The sequence below is a fragment of the Sorex araneus genome, chromosome 5 (assembly GCF_027595985.1).
Source record: "Sorex araneus isolate mSorAra2 chromosome 5, mSorAra2.pri, whole genome shotgun sequence".
Taxonomy (NCBI): Eukaryota; Metazoa; Chordata; class Mammalia; order Eulipotyphla; family Soricidae; genus Sorex; species Sorex araneus.
In genome coordinates, this window is record NC_073306.1 from 2,873,112 (window position 1) to 2,898,555 (window position 25,444).

At 64.4% G+C, this 25,444-nt stretch overlaps 2 protein-coding genes across 8 annotated transcripts in view; one reads left to right on the plus strand and one right to left on the minus strand.

The window, feature by feature from the left end:
• Positions 1-591: 591 nt before the first annotated feature.
• SLC45A1 (solute carrier family 45 member 1) lies at positions 592-16,321 on the plus strand. Of its 3 annotated transcripts, none has more exons than XM_004607230.2 (9): positions 592-729; positions 5,129-5,543; positions 5,782-5,874; positions 7,400-7,624; positions 9,641-10,380; positions 11,838-11,991; positions 12,991-13,167; positions 14,210-14,415; positions 15,994-16,321. In XM_004607230.2, exons 1-9 carry the CDS (start codon positions 613-615, stop codon positions 16,258-16,260), a joined length of 2,394 nt encoding a protein of 797 aa, XP_004607287.2. In that variant the 5' UTR covers positions 592-612; the 3' UTR covers positions 16,261-16,321. The 3 variants fall into 3 exon arrangements, with proteins under 3 accessions (XP_004607287.2, XP_054993543.1, XP_054993544.1); XM_055137568.1 differs by having other exon boundaries at positions 16,001-16,321; XM_055137569.1 differs by lacking the exon at positions 592-729 and having other exon boundaries at positions 5,484-5,543; positions 5,782-5,833.
• A 2,133-nt stretch (positions 16,322-18,454) lies between these two features.
• Positions 18,455-25,444, minus strand: part of RERE (arginine-glutamic acid dipeptide repeats) — a 399,605-nt gene continuing 392,615 nt past the window's right edge. For all 5 annotated transcript variants that reach the window (XM_055137557.1, XM_055137558.1, XM_055137559.1 and 2 more), the window contains 8 exons: positions 25,220-25,381; positions 24,883-24,996; positions 23,413-24,731; positions 23,115-23,337; positions 22,235-22,955; positions 21,140-21,286; positions 20,822-21,002; positions 18,455-20,717 (listed from right to left, as the gene is read on the minus strand). In XM_055137557.1, coding sequence (XP_054993532.1) covers positions 20,684-20,717; positions 20,822-21,002; positions 21,140-21,286; positions 22,235-22,955; positions 23,115-23,337; positions 23,413-24,731; positions 24,883-24,996; positions 25,220-25,381 — 2,901 coding nt within the window. In that variant the 3' untranslated portion in view covers positions 18,455-20,683. The remainder of the gene's footprint in view (positions 20,718-20,821; positions 21,003-21,139; positions 21,287-22,234; positions 22,956-23,114; positions 23,338-23,412; positions 24,732-24,882; positions 24,997-25,219; positions 25,382-25,444) is intronic.

Sequence of the window (25,444 nt, forward strand, 5' to 3'; positions counted from 1 at the left end):
CATGCACCTGTGGGAGTGCATGGGTTCAGTGTACCTGTGTGCATGCATGTATGGCCCTGTGCTCTGTGTGTGTGTGTGTGTATGTGTGTGTGAGTGTGTGTGGACACCTCAGAGGCGCGGGGGACAGTGAGAAGCACCTTCCCCTCAGCTGTGGCGGTGCAAGCAGTTCTGCTCCACTCACGGCTCTGTGACCCAACCCCGATGGAGGCCTGAGCGGAGGGGGCGGCAGCACCCCCTTTCGGGTCCCCCACACCAGCCCCTGGAAGCCAGGAAGGCTCCGCCCACATCTGCGCCCTGAGGTCACGGGCGGCGCCCCAGTCAGGGTTGGGTCTCCCTTGGGGCGAGTGCCGGTGGGTAAGGGGAGAGGGGGTGGTGGGGGAGCCCAGTGGGGGGGGCGGAGACAGTGGAGGAGCAGCGTGGAGATAGGAGAAGGGGTGAGACCCCCAGTAGGAGGCAGCGCAGGGGTGGGGCATACGGTGTAGGGGGCGATGGCTGAGTGCGGAGCCGCGAGCGCGGGGCGCCCGGGTGGGGGCGCGAGGCGTCGCGGCGGGGCCGCTTTAAGGATGCTCGCGGGGATGCAGGCGTGACGTCACGGCCCCGCCCCGCGGGGTGATGCTGCAGCCGCAGCGCAGGGCCGGGGGCGGCCAGGCCGGGAGGGAGGCTGAGGCCGCGCGGGGGGCAGGCGGGACCCCGGCCTCGGAGAGGGATGCCTCGGCCCCGCACCCACAGGTACGGCTTCCCGGGCGCCCGCGCCTGGGCCCCAGGGCGACCCGAGGGCAGGAGCGGGGCTGGCGCCTGGACCTTTGTTCCCTGCATGAACTGGCCCGTCCCGAGCGCCCGGGACACCCCCGCCCCCCACGCGCGGGGGCTGCGGGGGACGCCTGTGCCGGGGAGCGGACACGGGCCTGGCCCAGGCCTGACACCTGAGCAGGTGTCATCAGCTTCCGGTTCACCCAGGGGCGCGGGCGCTCCCCGCCCAGACCCCGCAGCCCCTCCTGTCCCGCGCGGAGGGCGTTCCCCAGCCACGGCTGAGTTTACCGCTCACGTGACTCATGCCCCCCAGCTTGGAGGGGGCAGAGCCGGCGCAGAGACCCCCCAAGTGCAAGGAAGGTCTGGGCGAGGCTCTGGGGAGCCCACGGGCCGGGCCGGCTGGCAGGTGCTGTGGACTGTGGGCCCTGGGGCCCGGCAGGAGTGGGGAGGGCGAGTGCCCCAGCCCGGGGAAGCAGGCGGGTCTCCTGGGGAACCGCAGCCCAGACGAGGGACCTTGCGTCCCTGGACCGATGACCCAGAACAAATGACGGCTCCGATCTGTTACCGGAAAGTCCCTCTGCAGGGCGGAATTCACACGGGGGCTCTGGCTGCAAACTCTGGGGTTGGTGCTCCCCCCTCGGAAGGGTCTCCGGGCACCGGGGTCCTCTCTCCACCCGCTCCTTGTCTTCAGTTCCCCTCTCACAACATTCAGAGCGCACCTGAGCGCTGGGGCACAGCACAGCAGCGAGGGCGCTTGCCGCGCTCACGGCCGACCCGGGTTCGATCCCCGGCACCCCATGCGGTCCCCCAAGCACCGCCAGGAGCCATTCCTGAGTGCAGAGCTGGGAGTAACCCCTGAGCACCACCAAGGGTGGCACAAGGAGAAAACCCACAATTGTGTTATTTAAAAAGTGCACTTGATGGGGCTGGAGCGAGAGCACAGAGGGGAGGGCGTTTGCCTTGCACGAGGCCGACCCGGGTTCGAATCCCAGCATCCCATGTGGTCCCCTGAGCACCGCCAGGAGTAACTCCTGAGTGCAGAGTCATGAGTAACCCCTGAGCATCGCTGGGTGTGACCCAAAGAGAAGAAAAAAAAAGTGCACTTGAGCTTGCCCTCCCGCCCTGGTGGTGCCCCTGTGCTGCTCGTGGCCCGGTGATCGGGGGTCTCTGCCAGAGGTGGAGCCCGGGGCTCCTGCACGTGCTGAACTGGCTCCCCACCCCCAAAGGTGAACTTTAAACTTCTTAAAGTTCTTCCATGGACAACCCTTAGAAGCAAACTGTCTGTCTTTGGGCCACACCCCGTGATGCCCAGGGCTTCCTCCTGGCTTGGCACTCAGGGTTCACTCCTCACAGGCCTTGGAAAACCACATGGGGTGCCGGGAATCGAACTCGGGTCAGGTCCGGGCGAGCACCCTGTCTCTGTACTACCTCTCCAGCCGCAGAAGGTACATTTCTTTTTTTTTCTTTTTTTTTTTCTTTTTGGGTCACACCTGGCAATGCACAGGGGTCACTCCTGGCTCTGCACTCAGGAATCACCCCTGGCAGCGCTCAGGGGATCATATGGGGTGCTGGGAATCGAACCCGGGTTGGCTGCATGTAAGGCAAACGCCCTCCCCGCTGTGCTATGGCTCCAGCCCCGCAGAAGGTACATTTCTAAATGAAGACAATACCACACATCCCCTCGTGCGGCCCACCTTCGAGCTCAGGCTTCATTCTGCTCAAAGAAGCGGCTGAGGGGTTCCGTGGAGGTGGGGGGCGGCCTTGCTGGGCCTGGCCACAGGCTGGCCTCTGAAGCTGGGGTGGGGGTGCGGGGGTGAGAGCTGCTGAGCAGAGGGGTGCTGGCTGCCCACCAGCCCCCTTTTCAGTGGGGCTCAAAAGGTGCCCTTTCCAGAACTATCTACGACCACATGTGGCTTCCATTTGTCCCAAGTGGACCCAGGGCTCACGAGGCTTCTGGGAGAAGGGGGCAGTGTCCAGTGCCCAGGACAGAACTTCCCTTCCGTCGGGCGAGACGCACGGAGGGAGGCGCTTGCCGGCTCGCAGCTGGGCCGGGCCCCCTGCCCTGAGCACCTCCAGGGGTGGCCCTGGGCCGAGTGAGCCCCGGACACAGTGGGGTGTGGTCCAGAACAAGCACCACCAAATGAAGCCCAGTGCCCGCTGGAGAGAGGCCGGCTCGGAGACGCAGGGCGCCGTGTGCAGTTCCCGGTCAGGGCGGGAGGGGGCGGAGCCACCGGCCAGCGCTGGGCTGGGCCGACAGTTTCCTTCTCTGCCTTGTCGTGGAGCTGGCTCGGGGTTCTGGTGAGTGGTGCCCGGGGCTGGGGTGGCGGCGAGCACTTTCCCCGCAGTCTTGACTGTCTCCAAGGGCCCCGGCAGGCCACGGGGACCAGAAGCCTGCAAGTTAGCGCTCAGAATTTGTTATCTTGGTTTAACCTTTACAATCGCTTCTGCTTCAAGACCCCGCCTGGCGTTAGAGGGGAGCAGCCCCTTTTCTAAGGTCGGGCAGCAAAGCACGAGAAAAGTGAGAGTTGACGAGTTTCCGGCTGTCAAGGTGCAGAATCTCTGACTCCGCCGGGCACTCCCGAGGGCTCCGCTCGCCTGCCCTTGGCCCTGCCCGCAGCACCCGCACTCGCACAGCTGCTCGCCCGGCCAGCGTGAGGGCCAGTCGTGGGGCCTGCGCTGTCCCTGTGATCTACGAGGTCACTGTCCTGTGAACAGTACTCAGGGCTCAGCAGTCAGTCGAGTGGAAGATGGATGGGTGGGAGGTGCACGGTTGGGCAGCTAGAGGAGAGAAGGGTGGGTGGGTGGGTAGATGGGGTAGATGGGGGATGGATGGATGGATGGATGGGTGGATGAGGGACGGATGGATGGATGGATGGGTAGATTGGGGGGTGGATGAAAGGGTGCATGATGGATGGGAGGATGGTTGAGTATGGGAGGATGGATGGGAGGATGGATGGGAGGATGGATGGGAGGATGGTGGTAGATGGTTGAGTAGATACAGTAGATGGGAGGGTAGATGAACGGATGGTGGGTGAATGGGTGATGACTGGTGAGTGAGTAGGTAGTGGGATAGGTCACTGCATGGATAAATACATGGATCAGTGATTAATGGATGAATGGGCTGATGGGAGAAAGGGAAAGATGAATGGATGGACAGATGGATGAATGGATGGAGGGATGCATGGGTGGACAGATGGGTGGAGGGAAGGGCAGATGGATGGATGGATGAAGAGAAGGAAGTATGGGTGGGTGGATGGACTGATGGATGGATGGATGGAGGGAAGGATGGATGAACAGATGGTTGCAGGGAACAAATGATGGATAGATAATGGATGAATGGAGGGATGGATGGATGGACAGAAGGATGGACAAAAGGATAGATGGATGGACTGGAGGATGGATGGACAGAAGGATGGATGGGTGCGAGCTGGGCGGTCTGTGAGTCAGCACAGTGCTCTGAGTCCTGCTGCAGCATCTCTTGATGGAGTCACTGCCCCGCGGCCATCTCTGGAGAGGAGATTCTCTGTGAGGGGATGTGGTGGGGGTTGGGGTGCCAGTGTGGGAGGGGGAGGAGTCTGAGGGCTTCCTCGAGAAGCAGCCCGTAGGGTGAGGGAGGGTGGTCTGAGTTTCCTCAGGGCCTCATTCCTAAAGTTCAGGAGTCTGTACAGCTCAGAGGCTGAGGAGTGGGAGCGATGGTACAGCAGGGAGGGCGTTTGCCTTGCACGCGGCCAACCCGGGTTCGATTCCCAGCATCCCATACGGTTCCCTGAGCACTGCCAGGAGTAATTCCTGAGTGCAGAGTCAGGAGTGACCCCTGTGCATCGCCGGGTGAGATTCCCTCCAAAACAAACAAACAAATAAACTCAGGGGCTGAGAAGGCCCCTGTCAGGAAAGGCCTTGCTGGGCAGCTGTCTGGCCGGGGCCTGAGGACTATCAGGAAGGACTTGAGGGCATCGAGGCAGCAGTGACCGTGGACAGGACCTGGCCTCGCAGGCATTGCCGGGCGTGGCCCCAAAACAGACAAAATAGGCAGCAGTGAGAGCTTGGGAGAAGTCTAGACCCACTGTCTGCCCCTCCCTCCCTCCCTCCCTCCCTCCCTCGCTCCCTCCCTCCCTTCCCCATCACTCCTTCCTTCCCTCCCTCCCTCTCCCCATCCCTCCCTTCCTCCCTTCCTTCTTTTCCTCCTTCTTTCCCGTCCTCTGTCCCTCCCTCCTTCGCTCTCGCGGGCAGACGGGCTGTTCAGGGAGGAGGCGGTCAGGGACCCTCTGGGGTGCAGGGCTGTGCCGCTGAGGGGTTGCCAGGAGGAGCTGCCTGTTCCCACGTGAAGGGGGTCCTGGGAAGGCCCCCGAGTCACTGTGCTCCCCATGCCTCTCCCCAGGAGCGCCCAGCAGCCGCCCCGACGATGATCCCCCCAGCGAGCAGCACCCCTCCCCCGGGAGAGGCCGTGCCCCCTGCCTGGGGCCCCCAGGACTTCTGGAGGTCCCACGTCTCGGGCTCCGTGAGCCAGCACATCAGCCACCGGGCCAACAACTTCAAGCGACACCCCAAGAGGAGGAAGTGCATTCGGCCCTCCCCGCCCCCGCCCCCCAACACCCCGTGCCCCATCGAGCTGGTGGACTTGGGCGACCTGCACCCCCAGCGCTCCTTGCGGGAGCTGTTGTCCAACGGCTGCATCCTGTTCGGCATCGAGTTCAGCTACGCCATGGAGACGGCCTACGTCACGCCCGTGCTGCTGCAGATGGGCCTGCCCGACCAGCTCTACAGCCTGGTCTGGTTCATCAGCCCCATCCTCGGTGAGCGCGGGACGCCGCGAGGCCTGCCCGGGCCGCGAGCAGCACCTGGGCGCCCTAAGCTCTTCCCGGGCGGTGCGGGGGGCACAGGAGCTGAGCGGGGAGAGCGGGGAGGCCAGGAGGCCCCTGCGCCCCGCTGAGGGGGTCCTGCTGGCCCTGCAGGCCCAGGACGTTGGCGTGCAGGAGTTTCGGGATGGGTGGGTCGCCCCGGCGTGACCCTGCCTGCTGTGCTGTGTTCCAGGCTTCCTGCTGCAGCCTCTGCTGGGTGCCTGGAGTGACCGATGTACCTCAAGGTTTGGAAGGAGACGCCCTTTCATTCTTGTCCTGGCGATAGGTCTGTTGTTTGGCACTGACATCGCGTGGGAAGGAGCCCGCTGCCCGCCGCTGCTCTTGGGAAGCCAGAGTATCGAGCAAAACAGCCATTTAGATGATCAGACCTACCCACAGACACACACACAGACACACAGAGACACACACAGACACACACAACAGACACGCACATACACACACAGACACACACAACAGACACGCACAGACACACGGGGATACACACAACAGACACGCACAGACACACGGGGATACACACAACAGACACGCACAGACACACACAACAGACACGCACAGACACACAGGGACACACACAACAGACACGCACAGACACACATACAGACACACAGAGACACACAGACACACACAACAGACATGCACAGACACATGGGGACACACACAACAGACACACAGACACACATACAGACACACAGAGACATACACAACAGACACACAGGGACACACACAACAGACACGCACAGACACACATACAGACACACACAGACACACACAGACACACACAACAGACATGCACAGACACACGGGGACACACACAACAGACACACACAGACACACATACAGACACACAGGGACACACACAACAGACACGCACAGACACACACAATAGACACACACAGACATACAGGGACACACACAAGACCCACAGACACACAGACACAGAGATGCACAGAGACACACACAGACACACATACAGAGATGCACACACAGACTCACAGACATATGCAGACACATATAGACACACAGAGATACACATACAACAGACACACAGACACACACAACAGACACACACAGACACACAGGGACACACACAAGACCCACAGACACACAGACACAGAGATGCACAGAGACACACACAGACACACATACAGAGATGCACACACAGACTCACAGACATATGCAGACACATATAGACACACAGAGATATGCACACACACAGAGACACACAGACACACAGAAAACACACAGAAAGACAGACACACAGACAGACACACACAACAGACACACACAGACACACATGTACACAGACACACAGATGCACACACGGACTCACAGACATACACAGACACACGCACACCCCCCCCCCAGGGAGGTGGCTCAAGCTACAGAGCAGACAGGAAGCATGTGTGAGGACCTAAGTTCAATCCCAGCACCCCGTAGCTCCCCCAAGTGCCCCAGGCTCATCCTGTTGGCTGAGAAGTGGCCACAGCCTCAGCACCACCGAGGTGGCGCCTAGAAAAGCCCAAACCTCCCGTGCAGTAGCTCACGCTCTCAGTCGGGGTGCGCTGCTATCCCGAGCTGTGGCAGGGCCGCCCTGCCCTGCCCTTCCCCCGAGAGGGGAAAGCCCCCACTTTGCTTCCCTGCACGGAGTGGGGTGTGGGCGGTGGCTTTTCCCACGGGCCCTGCTGGAAGTGGGAAGAAACGAAGACCTGCGGGAAGCTGGAGAGCCCAGACGGAGGGGCTGGGGTGGCAGGGCCGGGGCGTGTCCCCGCATGATGCTGTCTCTGTCCCAGGGGTGCTGCTGGGCCTCTCGCTCCTGCTCAACGGCAGGGACATGGGCGCGGCGTTGGCTGACACAGCCACCTCCCACAAGTGGGGGATCCTCTTCACCGTGTGCGGGGTGGTGCTGATGGACTTCAGCGCCGACTCGGCGGACAACCCCAGCCACGCCTACATGATGGACGTGTGCAGCCCTGCGGACCAGGACCGTGGCCTGAACATCCACGCGCTCCTGGCAGGTGAGGCCCCGCCCAGCGGCGGGTCTGGCTCCGCCCAGTGTCGGATTGGCCCCGCCCACTGGCAGGTTTGACTCCGCCCAGAAGTGGCCCTGCCCAGTAGAGTGCTTGGCCCCGCCCAGTGGTGGGTTGGCCCCACCTATTGGCAGGTTTGGCTCCGCCCAGAATGGGCCTGGCTTCGTGCAGCAGCATGGTTGGCCCCGCCCAGCGGCGGGTTTGGCCCCGCCCAGTGTCGGGTTGGCCCCGCCTGTTGGCAGGTTTGGCCCCGTCCAGCCGCGTGTTTAGCTCTGCCCAGCGGCGGGTCTGGCTCTGCCCAGGAGCGGTGCTCTGGGGAGGCCCCACCCCATTCTGATTTGGAGACATCATTAAGATTCCTAGGCAGCACAGTGGATAGGGCTCTGCCCTTGCGCCTGGCCGACCCAGGTTTGATCCCCAACACCCCAATATGGTTTCCCAATCCGTCCAGAAATGATCTCTGAGCACAGAATCAGGAGTAGCTAGGTAGGGCCCCCAATTTTCCCCAAAACAAAGGAAAACTGTTGCTGCTTTACTGTAGTGGGTAGCAGAGACTATGGAAATGTACGCGCGCGTGTGGCTAGCTGCTTGCACACGGATGGCATGGTCCGCCCACGTCTGTGGGTCTGTGGCCTTCCACACGGTGTGCACCGCCCCACCTCGCCACCAGCCCCTGGGAAACCAAGCTCCAGCTCTGGTCAGGCGCGGCTCCCGACCTCGTTTCTGCTGAGCGCCGGGTGTGACGTGAGGGCCCCGGTCCCTCTCCAAACCCAGCTCAGGGCACTAAAGCGAGGCGGTGATCACGCACCCAGTCAGCCTCACACAGGGCGGGGAGAAGGTGGGCGGAGCTCAGCAGGGACCCGCCCCCTCTGCTGAGGGCTGGGTGATCATGCACCCAGTCAGCCTCACGCAGGGCGGGGAGACGGTGGGCGGAGCTCAGCAGGGACCCGCCCCCTCTGCTGAGGGCTGGGTGATCATGCACCCAGTCAGCCTCATGCAGGGCGGGGAGATGGTGGGCGGAGCTCAGCAGGGACCCGCCCCCTCTGCTGAGGGCTGGGTTCATACTGATGGGGGGGTTACCAACCAGTCTGGGGGAAGCAGGTCAAGTTGCAAATGCAGAATCTGGGAATAATGCAGATGAGCTGTGTGCGTGCCTGGCATGCCACAAGAGCACGGGGACAGGGCTCAGAGGCAGTGCTGGCCTGCAGGTGTGTGCTCCTAGGTGGGTCCCCAGCACTGCACAGGTACATCAGGAGCCCAGAGGGGGACCCGGACTCACACAGCCTCCCCATCTGACCAGCAAAAGGGGGCAGGGGTAAAGTTCATCTGTCCAAGGGCCACAGAACAGCAGCTGTGTTCTACAGAGGGCTGGGGGTGGGGAGGGGTGCCTGGTGGGCCAGAGTCACCCAGGGAGGTGCACACAAGGACAGGATGGGGCGAACGAGGGGTGACACAGAGCTAGACTGGGAGACCCGGGCCTTCTGGGGAGCTGTGGGCACCTGTCACACAGCTCCATGGGACTGTGTGAACCAGTTTGACATCTGCCCCCTTCCTGAGGTCATGGAATGCAGGGAGCAGAGACAGGAGAAAAGGCTGGATCTCTGCAGCCCTGTTGTTACTCGAGGGCCTGCTGACCCACACAGCGGGCCACCAGAGTAGGTCCAGCCTCTGTCACTATTAGGAGGGACTCGTGGGATGGGGGGATGTGGGGGTGCATCTGAGTTCTTTGTGTCCTCTGAGTCTGGGGTGGGGGGAGGCTGCAGGAGAGGGTCTTGCATAAAGCAGAGAGGAACGGTCCCCGTGCTCCTCAAAGGCGCAGCTGGGGCGTAACCAGCTGTGGGCAGGTGGTCTTTGTGCCACTGGCCTTAGAGGGGGGCTCAGCGAGGTCAGAGCGGGTGGGGGTCCCCTGGGAGTCCCACTCTCCTTCGTGGGTGTTTCTATACACGGGGTCTGCCTGGGCAGGGCTTCAGCCCGCGCCGTTCCCGCCCAACCCCCCGGCTGCAGGTCTCGGTGGTGGCTTTGGCTACGTGGTCGGGGGCATCCACTGGGACAAGACGAGCTTCGGGAGAGCGCTGGGCGGACAGCTGCGCGTCATCTACATCTTCACGGCCATCACCCTGAGCATCACCACCGTGCTGACGCTCGTCAGCATCCCCGAGAGGCCCCTGCGGCCCCCCGGGGAGAAGCGGCCGGCCATGAAGAGCCCCAGCGTGCCGCTGCCGCCGTCGCCCCCCGTGACGGCCGAGGAGAGCGTGGGCGAGGCCGTCCCTTGCCCCGCGGGCCCCGGCCTCTACGCCGGCCTCTCGGGGCCCGTGTCGCCGCTCAGCCCGCTCACCCCCAAGTACGGCAGCTTCCTGAGCAGGGACAGCTCCCTGACGGGCCTCAGCGAGTTCGCCTCGTCCTTCGGCGCGGCCGACCTGGACGGCGTGCTCATCGACTGCTTCACGGGCGGCTCCGACTCGTACCTGGCCGTGGCCGGCAGCGTGCCCCGCCAGCCCCTCAGCGTCAGCTTCCCCCGCGCCCCTGACGGCTTCTACCGGACGGACTGTGGCGCGGGGGCCCAGCTGGGGGACGCCCTGACCTCCGGCCCTGAGGGGGATGTTTTAAGGGTGGGGTCGCTGGACACCTCCAAGCCGCGCTCGTCGGGGATTCTCAAGCGGCCGCAGACCCTGGCCATCCCCGATGCGGCGGGGGGCGGGGCCCCCCAGACCGGCAGGAGGAGGACCGTGACCTTCAGTCAGCAGGTAAAGAGTGAGGGGGCTGCAGGACCGGGGGACAGAGCCCGGCCCAGGTGGGGGCCCTCAGGGGAGCGGGGGTCCCGGGGGTCCCGGGGTCCCGGGGGTCCCGGGGTCCCGGGGTCAGTGCCTGAGCCCCTGAAATGGCTCATCTCGGGCCCTGCTCCAGGAGAGCCCACTGAGGGGGTGTCTCGGGGACCCCCGCTCCCCACGCCAGCCGTGGCACGGTGACCACAGACGGGGCACATGATTGTCGGTGACGCTTGCTGTGCGCATGTGCTCCCGGCAGCACCATGAGGGTCCTGGTGCCCCCCCCCACTCTAGGACAAAGCGTTGGTCCCACTGGCAGCTCTGTCCCCCCATCTGACCTGCTCCCAGAAGAAGCTTTTGCATCTCAGGGCTGCGAAGGCAGAGAACTTTCCGGAAAGCTGTTTAGGGTGTGTTGGGCCCAGTTGCTGGAGGCAGCAGCAGACCCACCCAAGGGTGGGGGGGGGCCTCTTCAGTCAGGCGATAGTGCCGGCCTGCGGTGGCAGTTCCGGGGCAGGAGCACCAGACGCAGAGCACCCTGCCTGCTGGGCAGCCCTCGGGGGGCCCTTTCCTCCTAGTCTTGGGGCAGCTTTGCTCAGCTCGGGGGTCATGAAGCCGCCGCTCGGGCCGTGAGCTCAGTCCAGCTCAGCCTGAGGGGCAGGTGGCCACGGAGGGGGACCCCCTCTGTCCTCTCCGGCCACCGGGTCCTTCTCACGACCCCTGGTTTCCGCCGGCTGGTTCGAGCCGGGTCACTCACGAGCTTCTTTCTGGCGGGGGCTGGTGGGGGGAGGTGGTGAGGGCGCCCCACCGATGGTGCTCAGGGCGAAATCCTGGCTCTGCCTTCAGAGATCGCACCTGGTGGGTGGGGCTCGGGGGGCCATGTGGGGTGCTGGGGATCGAACCGGAACCGCCGTGTGCAAGGCAGGTGTCCTACCCGCCGCGCTGTGGGAAGTGAAACGGGGCGTGACAGGGCCCCGCAGGGCCCCGCGGGCTGGGCAGCTGCTCCACCACGGGTGTCGGGGGTCCAGGTCACCAGCTCCCCGCACCGTGGGCCCCCAGGGGTCAGGGGTCAGGTCTCAAGGACCCCTCGGCTCCCCCAGCTTCGCAGGGCCACGGGAGTCAGCCCCGAGCACCAGGGAAATCAGCCCGAGAACCCGAGCACTTAAGACTCCGCTCTGCGTGGGGGCCTCGTGTAGCCCACAGCAGGGAGCCCCCTGCAGAGAGAGGGGGACGCGCAGAGCCCCCCCATGCCTGGAGAGATCCCCTCCGGCAAAGATGGGGCTCCGCAGAGCACGCCCCGGAACCACCCTCCTGCACCTACCGTGGGGTCCCCGTTCTCCTTTGGGGGTCCCGAGAGGAGGTGGGAGGCCGGCCTGCTCTCCCCGTGCTGGGCTGGCAGGGGTGGGGGCACTGACTCGGGCTTCGGGGGCCCTTGGCAGGTGGCCAACATCCTGCTGAACGGAGTGAAGTACGAGAGCGAGCTGACGGGCTCTGGGGGGCCGGCCGAGCAGCCGCTGTCCCTCCGCCACCTCTGCGCCACCATCTGCAACATGCCGGCCGCGCTGCGCAGCCTCTGTGTCAACCACTTCCTGGGTGAGCCGCCCCCACCCGCTCCCCGCTGCGCCGCTGGCGGGGCCCATTGACACCCCCCAGGAAGGGCGGACGCTCCGAGAAGCACCCCTCTTCCTGTCTCCATGGAGACACCTGCTACCTCCCTCTTTTTTTTCCTTTTTGGGTCACACCCAGCGATGCTTAGGGGCTTCTCCTGGCGGTGTTTGGGGACCCTCTGGGATGCCGGGGACTGAACCTAGGTCGGCAGCGTGCAAGGCTAACGCCTACCCGCCACCTCCCTCTTCACCCAAAGTTTTCCGGGTGTCTCACCACCCCTTCCTGTGGGGGTCGCCCCAGTCTGGCCTCCCTGCGATCTTCTCGTGCCCCCAACCAAACTCGGAGTCTGTCGCCCCCACCAGCCAGCAGGGAATGGCTGTGCTGGCGTCCCCCCGCCCTTTGCGCTGAGAAGCTGGGAGGGACTCTTGTCCCAGCCCCGGGACGTCAGCCAGAAGGACCCCTGGCGGCAGCCTGACACCCCATCCCTGGCAGAGGTTGTGAGACTCTGAGCGCTGGACCCCGCGGCCCCAGGAGGACGCAGCAGGCCGGACACAGAGCAGAGCAGGGCCCGGTGGCCGGCGCTCGGCAGCAGGGATCCGAATGCCCAGCTGCGGGCACGCTCTGGTCGGGGCCTCCGCTGGAGAAACTCTGTCCCCATCAGAGGGCCTGGGACAGCTGGGGCACGGCCTAGGGCTGTGCATTGTTGGGGTCTCAGTGCCAGTGAGTCCAGGCGCCTGCCGTCAGGGACAGGGGGCGCTGTCGCTTCCTCAAGCCCCTCCTCATCCGAGCAACCCCCACTCTGGCCGGGGCCCCGCATTCTTCTCTTCCCCAGGAGAGGGCGTGGGAGTGGGGAGGCGTCGAGGAAGTGGGTGCCCCCTCTCCTCCTGGCACAGGACTTCCCGGCAGGAAATGCTGGAGCCCCCCGTAGTGCCCGGGGGTCTGGGCGAGGGCGCGGCCCGCTGAGACGCGGCCCCCTTCCTGCAGGCTGGCTGTCCTTCGAGGGGATGCTGCTCTTCTACACGGACTTCATGGGGGAGGTGGTGTTCCAGGGGGACCCCAAGGCCCCGCACACGTCGGAGGCGTACCAGAAGTACAACAGCGGCGTCACCGCGGGGTGCTGGGGCATGTGCATCTACGCCTTCAGCGCCGCCCTCTACTCAGGTACGGCCGCCCGGGGGCAGGGGACCACCCACGGCACACTGTGTGCCCTGCGCCATGTACCACAGCCCGGGCATGTTACAGCCCACATGTGCTCTGTACCATATTACACACACACACACACTGCATATCACATGCTACGTGATGTAATGCATACTCTATACCGCATACCAGTTACATTAGACGCCACATAACAGTATACATTTTATATCACATAAGTGTACATCATATACCTTATACATGTTAATACATATTACATACCACGTCATATGGTGTGCACCACATGTCATACGTATTCACCATATGCGAGAGACCACGTACTGTATGTGCCGTATCACAGCTCACGTACCGCATGGCTGGTTCCATGCACTGCTGCAGACACCACATGCTGATGGTCTCCCTGGCGCTATTCTCGCATCTTCCATCACCTGCCGCCCTCCACACACCTGAGGGTACGTGGCCGGCCGTGTCCCTGTGCCCTGGCCCCCCAGGGTACGGAGTCTGCTGCACCCGGGTTTGGGGTGGCACTGTCTGGTCGCTCACCCCTGAGAAGGTCCTGGCTGGGCGGCGGGCAGGGTCAGGTGTGTCCGGATCTGTCCGCTGGCGGAGGGGCGCCCCTGCAGGCCCGCAGGCGGGGTACTGCCGCTCTGTGCTCAGACATCCGGGGCAGAGAGGGAGGCGCAGGGGGAGGGGCAGGGGGGCTGGTGACCCAGCAGAGTCCATGGAGCATGCTGGACTCAGGACAGAGACCCTCAGGGACCTGAAGGGGGCGTCCCGATGACTGGCCGCAGCCACCATTTGCTCTCAGGTCTGGCAGAGCTGGCACTGCCCGAGGGGCCTGGAAGCCAGAGACCTGCACTGGGCCATGCCCCTCGCCCGGGCACGGGGCCACCCCGTCCCTGGAGCTGCCAGACGCCACCGCCCCTTAGCTGCATTCGGGCAGGGTGGGATTGCGCCCGCGCTGCTCGCTCTCTGGGTCTGGCTGGGGCGTCTGTGTGGGCGCGGCTGCTGCCGAGCCCTTAGCCCGGCCCCCTGGTCTCCGCAGCCGTCCTGGAGAAGCTGGAGGAGCACCTGAGCGTGCGCACCCTGTACTTCATCGCCTACCTGGCCTTCGGCCTGGGCACCGGCCTGGCCACGCTGTCTCGGAACCTGTACGTGGTCCTGTCGCTGTGCAGCACCTACGGGGTGCTCTTCTCCACGCTCTGCACGCTGCCCTACTCGCTGCTGTGCGACTACTACCAGAGCCGGAAGGTACGTGCTGCCCGGCCCGGCCCGCCGCGCCCCTGCATCTCTGAGCCCAAGGAGGCCACTGCCCCCTCCACCTGGCCACCCGTGGGAAGGGCTGGGGAGGGCGGAAGGGGAGGCCCCGTCTTGACCCCCCACATCAGGCTCTGGGGTCCCCGAGGAAGGGGGTGGGCACAGGAAGTGATCAAGATGCCACAGCCGCGGGCCCCCAGGCGCCCAGCAGTGGTGGGGTGTGCTGTGGGGTCTCCCTCAGCAGGCCCCTCTCCAGGAGCCAGTGTCTCAGCGCGGGGTGATGCCAGCGCTGTCAGTTCCCACCGCTAAGAAACTCAGGCCCGCTCCCGCAGGCCCGCTCCCAGCACCCTGGAGCCATCCGCACCCATGGGGTTGAGACGGACCTCCCTGGGGTGTGTGTGGCTGCATCCCTGTATCTTGGGGCTCTGCTGTGCCCCCAGCCCCGATGGGGCGGTTGGGCTTGGTCTCGCTCGCTTCCCATCTCTCTCCTCTGTGGCTGTGGTGTCTGGGAATCACACCCCGCTTGGTGGGGGTGGGGAGCAGACGCAGGGTCCCTCACCAGCTCGCCAGGGCTCCTCCTTCACCTGTGGTTTCACAGACCTCAGGCCCCGAGTGGGTTCTGCGGGGCATCGAGTGGGTTCTGCAGGGTACTGGGCATCAAGGAGGTTCTGCAGGCACCGGACAGAGTGGGTTCTGCAGGGTACCAGGCAGAGGGGGTTCTGCGGGGCACCGGGCAGTGAGGGGGTTGTCCGGGCACCGGGCACTGAGCAGGAAGCCCTGGCTGGCTGGAGGAAGCTGTCTCAGCCTGGGCCAGCTCCCAGCTCCCCATCTGACTGGTTCCAGGTTCAGGTCTTTCGTCCAGCAGGGGCTTCCTGAGCCCAAGGGGCCCAGAGCAACGTTTCTCAGGGGGAACCCCTCCCCTCGGGGACCCCTTCTCTCTGCCCCAAGTCAGACAGGCCAGGCTCAGGGGTTCCACTTTCTCTGGTGGGAACCGAGGCAGAGCCACGAAGGTAGCCGAGGGCACCTGGGCTCCAGGTGGACACACCCACGGGCTCAGGGCGGGGACCAATCCTGTCACCAGACTTCCCGTGACTGTTCCATGCGGCTCCTGAGCCCTGGAACCGGGGTGAAGGGGCACCCCAGGTTCTGGGCCACTCACCAGATTCTACCGTTGCTCACAAACCTAGGCACTCAGCTGCCTATGATCTAGATGACTCAGCCCCCAGGATGCAGGCTGAGGGCCCCAGAGGTGCCCACCCTTGCTGGCTCGGGGTGACAGTTCACAGGCTGCCCATGCTCAGTGAGCACAGCTACCAGAAGGACAAACGGTCCTGGGGACGGGGCGGGGACCCGCGGCTCTCCCCCGGTGTGGGGGGGGCGGGGAGGGACAGAGGTGTGCCCCAGCTGGGGGCGATGGGGCCGAGCACTGAGGCGGGGGAGGCTGGGGCGCGGGGCAGGGGAGAGCAGGTCCCTTCTGAGGCATGTGCCCCGCGCGGCCTAGGCCCCCCGCCATGTCCCCCGGAGCACATACACGTGGGCCCTGGGGCCTGCTGACGTGTGGCTTCTCGTCAGTTTGCAGGGTCCAGTGCGGACGGCACCCGGCGGGGCATGGGTGTGGACATCTCCCTGCTCAGCTGCCAGTACTTCCTGGCCCAGATCCTTGTCTCCCTGGTGCTGGGGCCCCTGACGTCGGCCGTGGGCAGCGCCAACGGCGTGATGTACTTCTCCAGCCTTGTGTCCTTCCTGGGCTGTCTCTACTCCTCGCTGTTTGTCGTGTATGAAATCCCGCCCAGCGAGGCCGCCGACGAGGAGCACCAGCCCCTCCTGCTGAATGCGTGACCCGGGTTCCAGCTGGGATGTAAATATGTGATGACACAATAAACGGCAGCCACAAACCTGGCACTTCCTGTGGGGCTCTCCCAGGGGGATCCTGGGCCGCACCCTCCCACTGGGGAGCAATGGCTTCATGACCTGCAGCTTTCTTGGTTGGGGGGGGTGTCCTCATCTGCAACCTGAAGGCTGCTGCCACCCGGGGCGCAGGCCAGTCCCCAATACCAGGTCCCGAAGGCCAGTAGTGCTTGGTGGCAAGACCCGGACTAACAGACCACACGTGCCACACAATGCGCCCACCCACCGCCTGGCCATCTACCACTATTCACACCAGACACTGACCATGCGTCCACTCAGGAACCCCCCACTCAGCAAGTCAGTTCCCTGCCAGCACCCATACACCCGGACACTCAACTGTACACCCATCACCCACCCGCTCACCTCCTCCCTGTCCACCCATCCAATCTTCCTTCTTTCCATCCATCCATCCATCCCCCTTGCACCCACCCACTCATCCTTGCACCGCCCCCCATCCATCAGCCCCCCCCCCCCCCATGCCTCCATGCCTGCCTGCCTTCCTCATGCCACAGCCACACGGAGCACAGCCCCCCTTCCAGCACCCACGGACGGGTCTGGATGCAGCTCCAGCTTCTCCACGGGCCAAGGCCTTCCCCGAGACCTCGGTGCCTTCCTCCTCACTGGGCAGCCCCTCTCCCCAGTATGGTGCGTACTGGCTGAGCACTGTGGGGGGAGGCATGGCTGCTCACTCTTATACTCGCCATCTGAAACTGGGCCAGCCCCCAGTTTGGGGGACATACGGGACATGCTGGTCTCAAGTCCCAAAACAGCAATGGGGGATGTGGGCCCACTCACTGCTCACCTCCAGGAGAGTCGGGTTTTGAGCACCTGACAAGTCCCTTCCCCTGCTCTGGGCACAAAACCATCCCCCCATTCTGTGGACTGACACCTCCTCACCTGTCATGCGTCGTCCCTGCCCTGGGCCAGGATCTCCGCTCACCCCCTGCTCCTAACATCTGGGGCTCCCTAGGGAACCGGGTTGAAGCTCTTTGTGCCCAGCCTGGTCCCGTCTGTCCCCTCAGCTCTCCTTGGGCCACTCTCTCCAGGAACCTCTAAACGGTTTTGTTTCCACGGAGCTGAGTGACAGTACAGCGCGCAGGGCACTTGTCTTCCATGTGGCCGGGTTCCCTCCCCAGCACCAATCTCCCACCCATCCACCCATCCATCCACACACCCACCCATCTACCCACCCATCCATCCATCCACCCACCCACCCACCCATCCATCATCTACCCTTGCATCCATCCATCCACTTGTCTTCCATGTGGAGGTTCCAGCATGTGGACCACCAAGCCTGCCAGGAGTAATCCTGGAGTACTGAGCCAGGACTAAGCCCTGAGCACTGCCAGGTCTGGCCCAAACCACCCCCTTGTCCCCCCTCAAAAAGACAAAAACAGAAACAAGTTTTGATCCCAAGCAGGAAGGTGCTGCTATGTCCCGGCAGATGGTGTGAGCAAGTCAGAGTCCCTGAGACCCGGTTTCTGGAGGCCCGAGTGGGGTGAGCTAATGCCCGAGTTGGGGGCACGTGCAGGGCACACAGCAGTGCTGGAGGCGGCCCGGGGGGCACTTCTGCGGTCACAGTGCTCGAAATCACCTGTTGGACCTGCTACCCCGCTGGGTGCCGTGCCTACTGTGAGAGCCTGTCTTTCCCCCACCCGGGCCCGCCCCTGCTGTGCTCTCAGGGACGCCAGGTCCCCTCCCCACCTGCAGGAACTCGCTCCTCCCAGCTGCTCGCCTGCTGCCAGTGCCAGGCGACATCGGCCCCTGGTGGCCAGGTCTGGAGTGGCAGCAGGACTCAGAGAATCCGCTCTCCAGGGGCTTTGGGTTTTTGTTGGGGGGCCACCTCTGGAGGTGCTTGGGGAGGGGCATGTGGCGCTGGCTGGCATGACTCAGTCTCCCCCAGTCATGCCCCGAGTCCGTAGCGCTGCTGCGGGACGCGGGCATGGCTCAGGTGAGGAGGCGCCAGGCTGGCGCTACCAGGCAGCTCAGATCCCCTGCGCAGAGGCGCTACTGTCCACCCACCGTGGACGCTGCCTCACAGGCCGAGTGGGGTGACTGGCAGGGTGGCGAGGGCCCGGGGACGCCGCCCTTCCCCCAGGACACAGTCCACCGGACGACACCCTGCTGTTGTAGTGTAGCTTAGTTTTATTTATGTCCACAAATATTTCAAAAAAATTACAAAATACTCAAATGGAGAGAACACAGAAGTCACGATTTTGGGGTGTCTACTCTGTTCACACTGTGTTATCTCATGGCAAACTACTCATATATATACATTTAGCTTCCAGATATATAGAAACGTAGCAAACCGGCGTGTCCGCGCTGCTCTGCGGCAGGCAGGGGAAGCTCGACCCGACGACACTGAACAAGGTACAAAACACGGGAAAGCAAACCCAAACTCCAGACGGGAGGAAGCCAAAGGCCCCGCGGGCTGGTTGGCCAAGCGGCGGGTGAAACGTGGGAGAATCTCATTGTTTCACCTTGGGAAGGGGAGGAAACCCAACGGAACGAGATAACGCCTCCAGACAGCTTTCAAGCAGACGTCCAAGCACTTCACTCTCTCTTCTTTGGAGAAATGGATGACAGAGGAGAAAAAGGTTTAAATGAACACGGGTGTGGTGTTGCCCGAAAGTCAGAGCTGGGAGATGCGGGGGCGCCTGGGCCAGGGCCACAGTCTGGGGTGCAGAGCTCCCCCCGCCCCCAATCACCCCGCCGGAAACGGGCCTCCCAACAACAAAGGGCTCATCTGAGCCTTGCCTCCCCTTTAAGGAGCTAAAGTTAAGGCAGAAATGGAATGAGAAAACGCAAGGAAAAAAACATCAAACATCTTCAACAGACACAATAATCCTCTATCTGTCCCAACTGAAACCAACGGTTTGAACAGAACCGAAAACGCCCCTGATACGGGCCTGGAGTCGGGAGCCAGACACCAAGCCAAGCTGCTGCCTGTGGCTTCTGGGTCCGGGCGCGGCCTCCCCTCTGCCTAGGTGCCCCGCTCTCTGGCCGCCACCATGGTCTGTTCATGGACGTGCCCACATGCACACGGGCAGAACGGCCTGCCAGAGTGTGGGGGGGAGTGGGGGCGTCCTGGGAGAGGCGGGGTGGAGAGGGGCCGGTGTCCCCAGAATGTCCTCACCTCATGCCGAAGTGCATGACATCAGCCTCTCAGGCCGCGGGGCCCCGGCCTGAAGCCGGCTTCCCCCTGCTGTTGCCTCCTGTTCCTCCTCCATGGGCTCTCCTGTATGACGTGGGACCCCAGGCACAGCGCCTGGCCCTGCGCAGAACTCCGCAGCCCCGCAGGCTGGTCTAGGGGACCCCTCGCTCCAACCACCTCGGCCGCAAGATGTCAGTGACTCGCTCACAAGGGAGCCTGGCTGTGCCGGCGAGCAGACACGGGGCCAACTCAGCGCAGGGCGCGTCGGCTTTCCGGGGTGTTTACGGAACGGCCGGAGTACGACCAAGGCAGCTCGCCCAGAACCACCGTGTGTGCAGAGCGAGGGGAGGGACTCTGGCGGCGGACACGCTGACGGGGGACACGAGGCCGAGCGCGAGCTGGGACAGGCGGAAGGAAACCAAAGCAGCAAATCAAAGTCTATGACACTGTCCCCTGCAGACCCTGGGATGCGCCTGTGACCTGACCCCATCCCAAGCTCTCGCCTGTTTGTGATTAGCAACGCCCACCTGCGCCCTTTAATTAAAGGGATAATTATATATAACTTTTATAAAAAATCAACTCTGTATTCTGTCAATAGCTGGTAGGAATTCACACTTAGTGACATGGCTGGGAAAAATAGATCAGAATAGTAGTTTGTGGAAGGAAAAAAAGGCTGTTCTAAAATTATTTATTTACAGACGTAAAAAGCCATGCTGCAGAACTTTCTCAAATTATGAAGATTTCCTACAATGTATTAAAATAAAAGATCTTTTAAAAATTATAGCTCTTGGATTCCAAACTCATATGTCATCTAGCTGCAAACCCCGCGGGTCTGGGAACACAGGGAGCCGAGCTGCCTGCACGCACAGTGGGGAGTGTGGGCTGGAGCCTAGCACCTACAAAGAACTCAAGAAGGAAAAGAAAATGAAAGCCGAACCCCAAGACTGCAGGAAGGTTTCCGAGTGTTCAGCCCCGCCCGGGACAAGCTGCCGGGGGACCGTCATGCAGGGAGACCGCGCTGTCTCCGACTCCTCTCTACAACGACACTAGTATGCTGAGACATTTTTAGTTGTGGGCTTTTAAATAGGTCAAGACATCTTTAGAAGATACTCTTCGCTTTGCAGCTCCTCTTGTATGTCAAAAGTCCTGTTTCTCCCCCAGAACTGGGGCTTCCACAGCCGGCCTTAACAAATAAATAACTTATAACTGCTTGTCCCCTTCTTTCTTCAGTCGGCTGCAGAGAGCAAAGGAGAGAGCTCAGCCTCAGGCGTGGGCAGCCCCCCCCCCCCCCCGCCAGATGCCTCTGGGGGCTCCCGAGCCAGGGGCCCACAGCCTCACCTGTAATAATCCTCCTGGCTGGGGAGGTGGCCGCCGTGCATGTGGGGGTGTCCATGCAGCCACTGCTGCTCCATGGCCAGTCTCTGCAGCTCGGCCGACTGGGCGTGCATGGCCTGTAGCTGGTGGGCCGCCGACATGGGTGGTGGGATGGCCCCGGGCAGGTCTCGGGGGTAGGGGGTGCCTGGAACCCAAACAGCCTCTGCTGTGGAAAGGCCCGCAACAGCCTGCCGGGGCGATCCCGCGCTCCCACGGGAGGCTCAGTCCCCGGGAGGGGCTGCAAGCACCAAGAAATCGCCTGACACCCCCCGGCAGACTTACCGAAAACTGGGTGACGCAGCATCTCGTGCTCATGGGGGGGCTGTCCCAGCAGAGGGTTGGGGAGGGTGCCAGGCGGGTAGGGAAAGCGAGCCAGATGGGGGCCAGCAGTCAGGGGGTCGACCAGTGGGTGAACTGGGCCCGCAGAACCTGGAGAGAGAAGGGTCCAGATGCTGGTGGCGCTGGCCTCTGGCCCCGAAAGACCTGCTGCCCCACGGGACTCCAGAAGCAGCCACCCCCGGGCCCCAGCTGGGGCTGCACCAGCCAGTGCTTTTCTGAGGGGGCCACACCCAACTGTGCTCAGGGCTTGGGAGACCATCTGGGGTGCCGGGGGTCGGCTGCGTACGAGGCAAACACCCTCTCTGCGGCACTGTCACTCCATTCCACCAGTGCTACCTGCACAACAACTGACGGGCCCCATCAGCGCCTGGAGGCTGCTGCAGTGCCCCTGGGCCCCCAGGACCTGGCACTGCATAGGAGGTGGCGCAGGGCAGCTTCTGCCTCTCTGCTCAGCCCTCCACAGCCACCCTCAGGCAGGGCCCACTGCCGACCCCCTAGATGGGAAAGCTGTGGCACCGGAGGGCAGCAACAGCTAGCGGGTACTGGCGCGAGCCCTCGCTGGTACAGGACAAGCAGGTGGCGAGACCACCATGCACGTCACCCCAGCTCCACGGCTTCCGGACATGCGCCCAGAGAATGTCAGAGCCAGGCCGAGCCCACGGGTAGGGGGTATGGGCAGCCTCCCCCCAACTCCCTGCCAGGGGGCTCCGCACAGGACTGCTGTGGGGAAGGCACCCTGTCCACTCCCCTGCGGGCAGTCAGTCCTGGGCCTTCCCTGGCTGAGCGAGTCTTGAAGCCCCCAAGAAGTCAGCAGAGGCTGAACCCGGCCCTCTGGGGACCGCTCCAGTTCTCAGCGACAGCGGAGGACCCTGGCTGCCCCCACTGGACTCCCTTGAAGCTATTGTCGGAGGACCAGGCCGCTTGCCCACAGGGCGGCCAAAGCACCAACGTGTGAGCTGGGCATCACAGACCAGACCCCGGGCACCAAAGGCTCCCTGGGCCCAGCGTGCCCGCCCCCACACGCAGCTGGGCGCCCACCTTGATGGAGGGGGTCCTGCTGGTGCAGGTGGAGGTGGGAGTGGATGTGGGAGTGCTGGTGGTGGTGGGGCGTCACGTTGAACATCTGCAGGCGGGCCAGGGGGTCGCTGGTGAGCGAGGCCATGCGCTCGGCGTGGATGCGCTCGGCCGCCAGCCGCTCGGGGTAGCTCATCTCGGGCCGCAGCTGGGGGCCGGCCAGGGTCAGTCTCTCCCTCTCCAGGGGGTTCAGGCCCGGGTGGAAAGAGGCGAAGGGGTGGGGGCCCGCGGTGGGGGGGATGGTGAGGGCGCTGTGCCGGGCGAAGTGCTCCATGGGGTTGGTGGCGGGGTGCAGGGGGTCCAGCTCGGGCGGCTTCACCTCGAAGCCCGGCTTCATGCGCTCTCGGATCTCGCGCTCTCGGATCTCTCGCTCGCGGATCTCGCGCTCCCGGAGCTCGCGCTCGCGGATGGCGGGGTCCACGTTGTAGAGGCCCGGCATGTGGTAGGCCAGCAGGGGGTCGGTGGGGTTGAGCGGCATGTAGAAGGGGTGGTTGCGGTTGGTGGGCGACATGACGTGGGGCCGAGCGTACTCGCTCAGAGTCCGGAGGGCAGGCGTGTCGGGCCCGATGTAGGGCGGCACAGCAGCGATGGTGGTCGGGGGGGGCTCGAAGGACGGCCGCATGTGGCCCGGGCCACTGAGCTGGGGGTCGCTGAGGCGGCCTTCGTGTGCCGAGCTGGACGCCTTCTGCGGAGGAGAGGCCGCGTCAGGGCACGCGGCTGTCTGCCCGCAGAGGGCCCCTGCCCGGGACCTGCCCGTTTCCCGCAGCTCCCGAGTCCGTGGGAGACCCAGGCCGAGGCCCCCCCACCCCCGTGAGGGTCAGCTCGGGAGGCCCCCCGCACTCACAGCCGCTCGCTCGGCCTCGCGCTCCCGCTCCCGCTCGCGTTCGCGCTCCTTCTCCTTCTCCTTCTCGCGCTCTCGCTCCTCCCGCGCCTTCTGCTCGGCCTCGCGCTTGGCCTTCTCGATGGCTTCTTCCCGCTTCTTGGCCAGCTTGGAGCCCGCCAGCGGCATGAAGTACAGGTCCGTCCTCGCGCAGGAGTTATACCCGCGGTCCAGGTGCTTGGAGAACCTGAGAGGGGAGTGCCCATGAGGCCCCGGCCCGGGCCCCTGCCCGGCCCGCCCTCGCCCGAGTCTGGGACAGTACCTGGCCGACTGGCTGGCGTGGCTCGGGGTGTCCACCACGGTGGGCTCGGGGGACGGGCTCCTTGGCGGGGGCGGAGGGCTCTCGGGCTCCTCCGCGTCATCCAGGGCCTCTTCTTTGATCTGGACGGTGGGGAGTGGGCAGGCTGCCCCCCCAGATGCGCCGCCCCCAGCAGACACCACAGCGGAGCAGGGGGGCTGGGTGGAGGGGCCAGGGCCCGCAGGTGGGGTGGAGGTCGAGGGGCAAGTTGGAGGGGTGATGGGAGGAGGACCCCCCGGAACAAATGGGTGCTGAGTGAACGGCGGCTGCGGCGGCACCTGGTGCAGGCTGGCGGCGGGGGGCAGGCTCTGGCTCTGGGTGAGCACAGGGGGCTGTGCGGGCGAGGACGGCAGCGGCTGGCTCTGTGGCATGAGCTGCAGCGGAGGTGGGTGCGCCGAGGGCGGGTGGTGCGTGGACAGCGAGCTCAGGGGCTTGAGTGCGGGCGGTGGCGGGAGATTGGCGTTCATGGAGAAGGGAGATGGCCCCGCCAGGTGAGGGGGGTGCTTGTGGGCCTGCGGGGCGGGCAGCTGGGGGATGGGTGTGGTGGGGGGCGGCTTGATGTGCGGCATGGCCAAGGGGGCCGGGGGCAGGGGCTGCTCCCGGGGCGGCTGCTCCCGGGGCGGCTGTAGTGCGGCCTGGGAGGTGGGGGGCGGCAGGGAGGCGTGTGGGTGGGCGGCCGCCTGCGAGGCCTGGGGGGGGAGGCCGAAGGGCTGGGGGGGCCCGGGGTGCTGCAGCAGGGCCCCCGCCTGCAGGCTGTGAGGGCCGGCCGGGCCCTGGCCATGCAGGGGTGGCTGCACATGAGCCGGGCCGGAGCTCGGGCCGGCCGGGGTGCTCAGGGGCTGCAGGGGTGGGTGTGGGGAGGGCAGCCGCTGCGGGTGCAGGGCCGGTGCCTGCTGGAGGTGGGCATGGGAGGCAGAAGGTGTGGGGGCCTGCAGCTGGCTGGGGGGCTGGGAGGCCGAGGGTGAGCCCTGTGGGGGGACGGCAGAGGTGGACGGCGTGGGCCCTGGGGTGGGGAGCTGCGGGGCACCCAAGGGGGCGGTGGGGGGAGCCGGGCCGGCCCCACTGGGTGCCTGCAGGGCCGGGGGCTGGGCCTGGAGCATCTGCTGCTGTTGCGCTGAGGAGTCCGAGTCGCTCTCGTTGTCCTGGGGGCTGGGGATGCTGGGGGACGTGCTGCGATTGTCCTGGTCGATGTCTTTGGGGTCGCTGCTGCCCTCATCGTTGACGCTGCGGCTGTCCGAGCTCTCGCCCTCGCCCTCGGACGGTGAGTTGGGCCGGCTGATCTCCTAGGGTCCGACAGGAGAGCTGAGGGCCTGGGGTGCCCTGCGCTGCCCGCCCGAAGGCCAGTCCCCACTCGCACCCCCGTGCCCACCCCCTGCCCGGGCTGGGGCAGCTCAGAGGGCAGGAGCTGCCAGCCATAAGTGCCGGGGAACTCACCTGGGTCTTTGTCTTCTTGGAGCTGGCCCTCTCCGCCTCCTCCGTGTCCGAGGCCACCTTCTCCCGCTGCCGCTTGGTGCTTTTCAGAGGGGACGAAGCCTCCTCCTTCACCTTCTGCAAAGGGAGGGCCACGTCTAGTCGGGATGGGCCGAGTACATGGAGACGGACATCACTTGGCTTTGGGGTGAAGGAGACACCCCTGGGGCCTGGCACCTTAAAACGGAGGTGCCCCAAAGGCTGTGGTGGGAGCCTTGAGGAGTTCCCTTTTCTCTGGGCTCCAGACCAGACTCTGATCTAAAGCCGGAGGCCAGGGCAATGCCAGGACCGGGCGCCTCACCTTGGCCGACTTCTTCACGGTCTCGGCTTTACTGTCGTTGCTGGAGGTGCTGGCGGCGCTGGGCGAGTTCCGGCCGCTGGAGCGGATGTCCTCATTCACGGGCGAGGCCCGACCGTCAGGGCTGGCTGGCTGCTTCTTCCGACCACTGCGCAGTGTCGACATCTGCCCACCCAAGTCAGGACACGGTGAGATCGAGCCCCAAACCTCACAGGGGCACCTGGGCCA

Coding starts and splice junctions, on each gene's coding strand:
- SLC45A1 (XM_004607230.2), top strand. CDS start 613: ATGCTGCAGCCGCAGCGCAGGGCCGGGGGCGGCCAGGCCGGGAGGGAG. Junction 13,168..14,209: donor CAGCGCCGCCCTCTACTCAG/GTACGGCCGCCC, acceptor TGGTCTCCGCAG/CCGTCCTGGAGAAGCTGGAG. Junction 14,416..15,993: donor ACTACTACCAGAGCCGGAAG/GTACGTGCTGCC, acceptor GCTTCTCGTCAG/TTTGCAGGGTCCAGTGCGGA.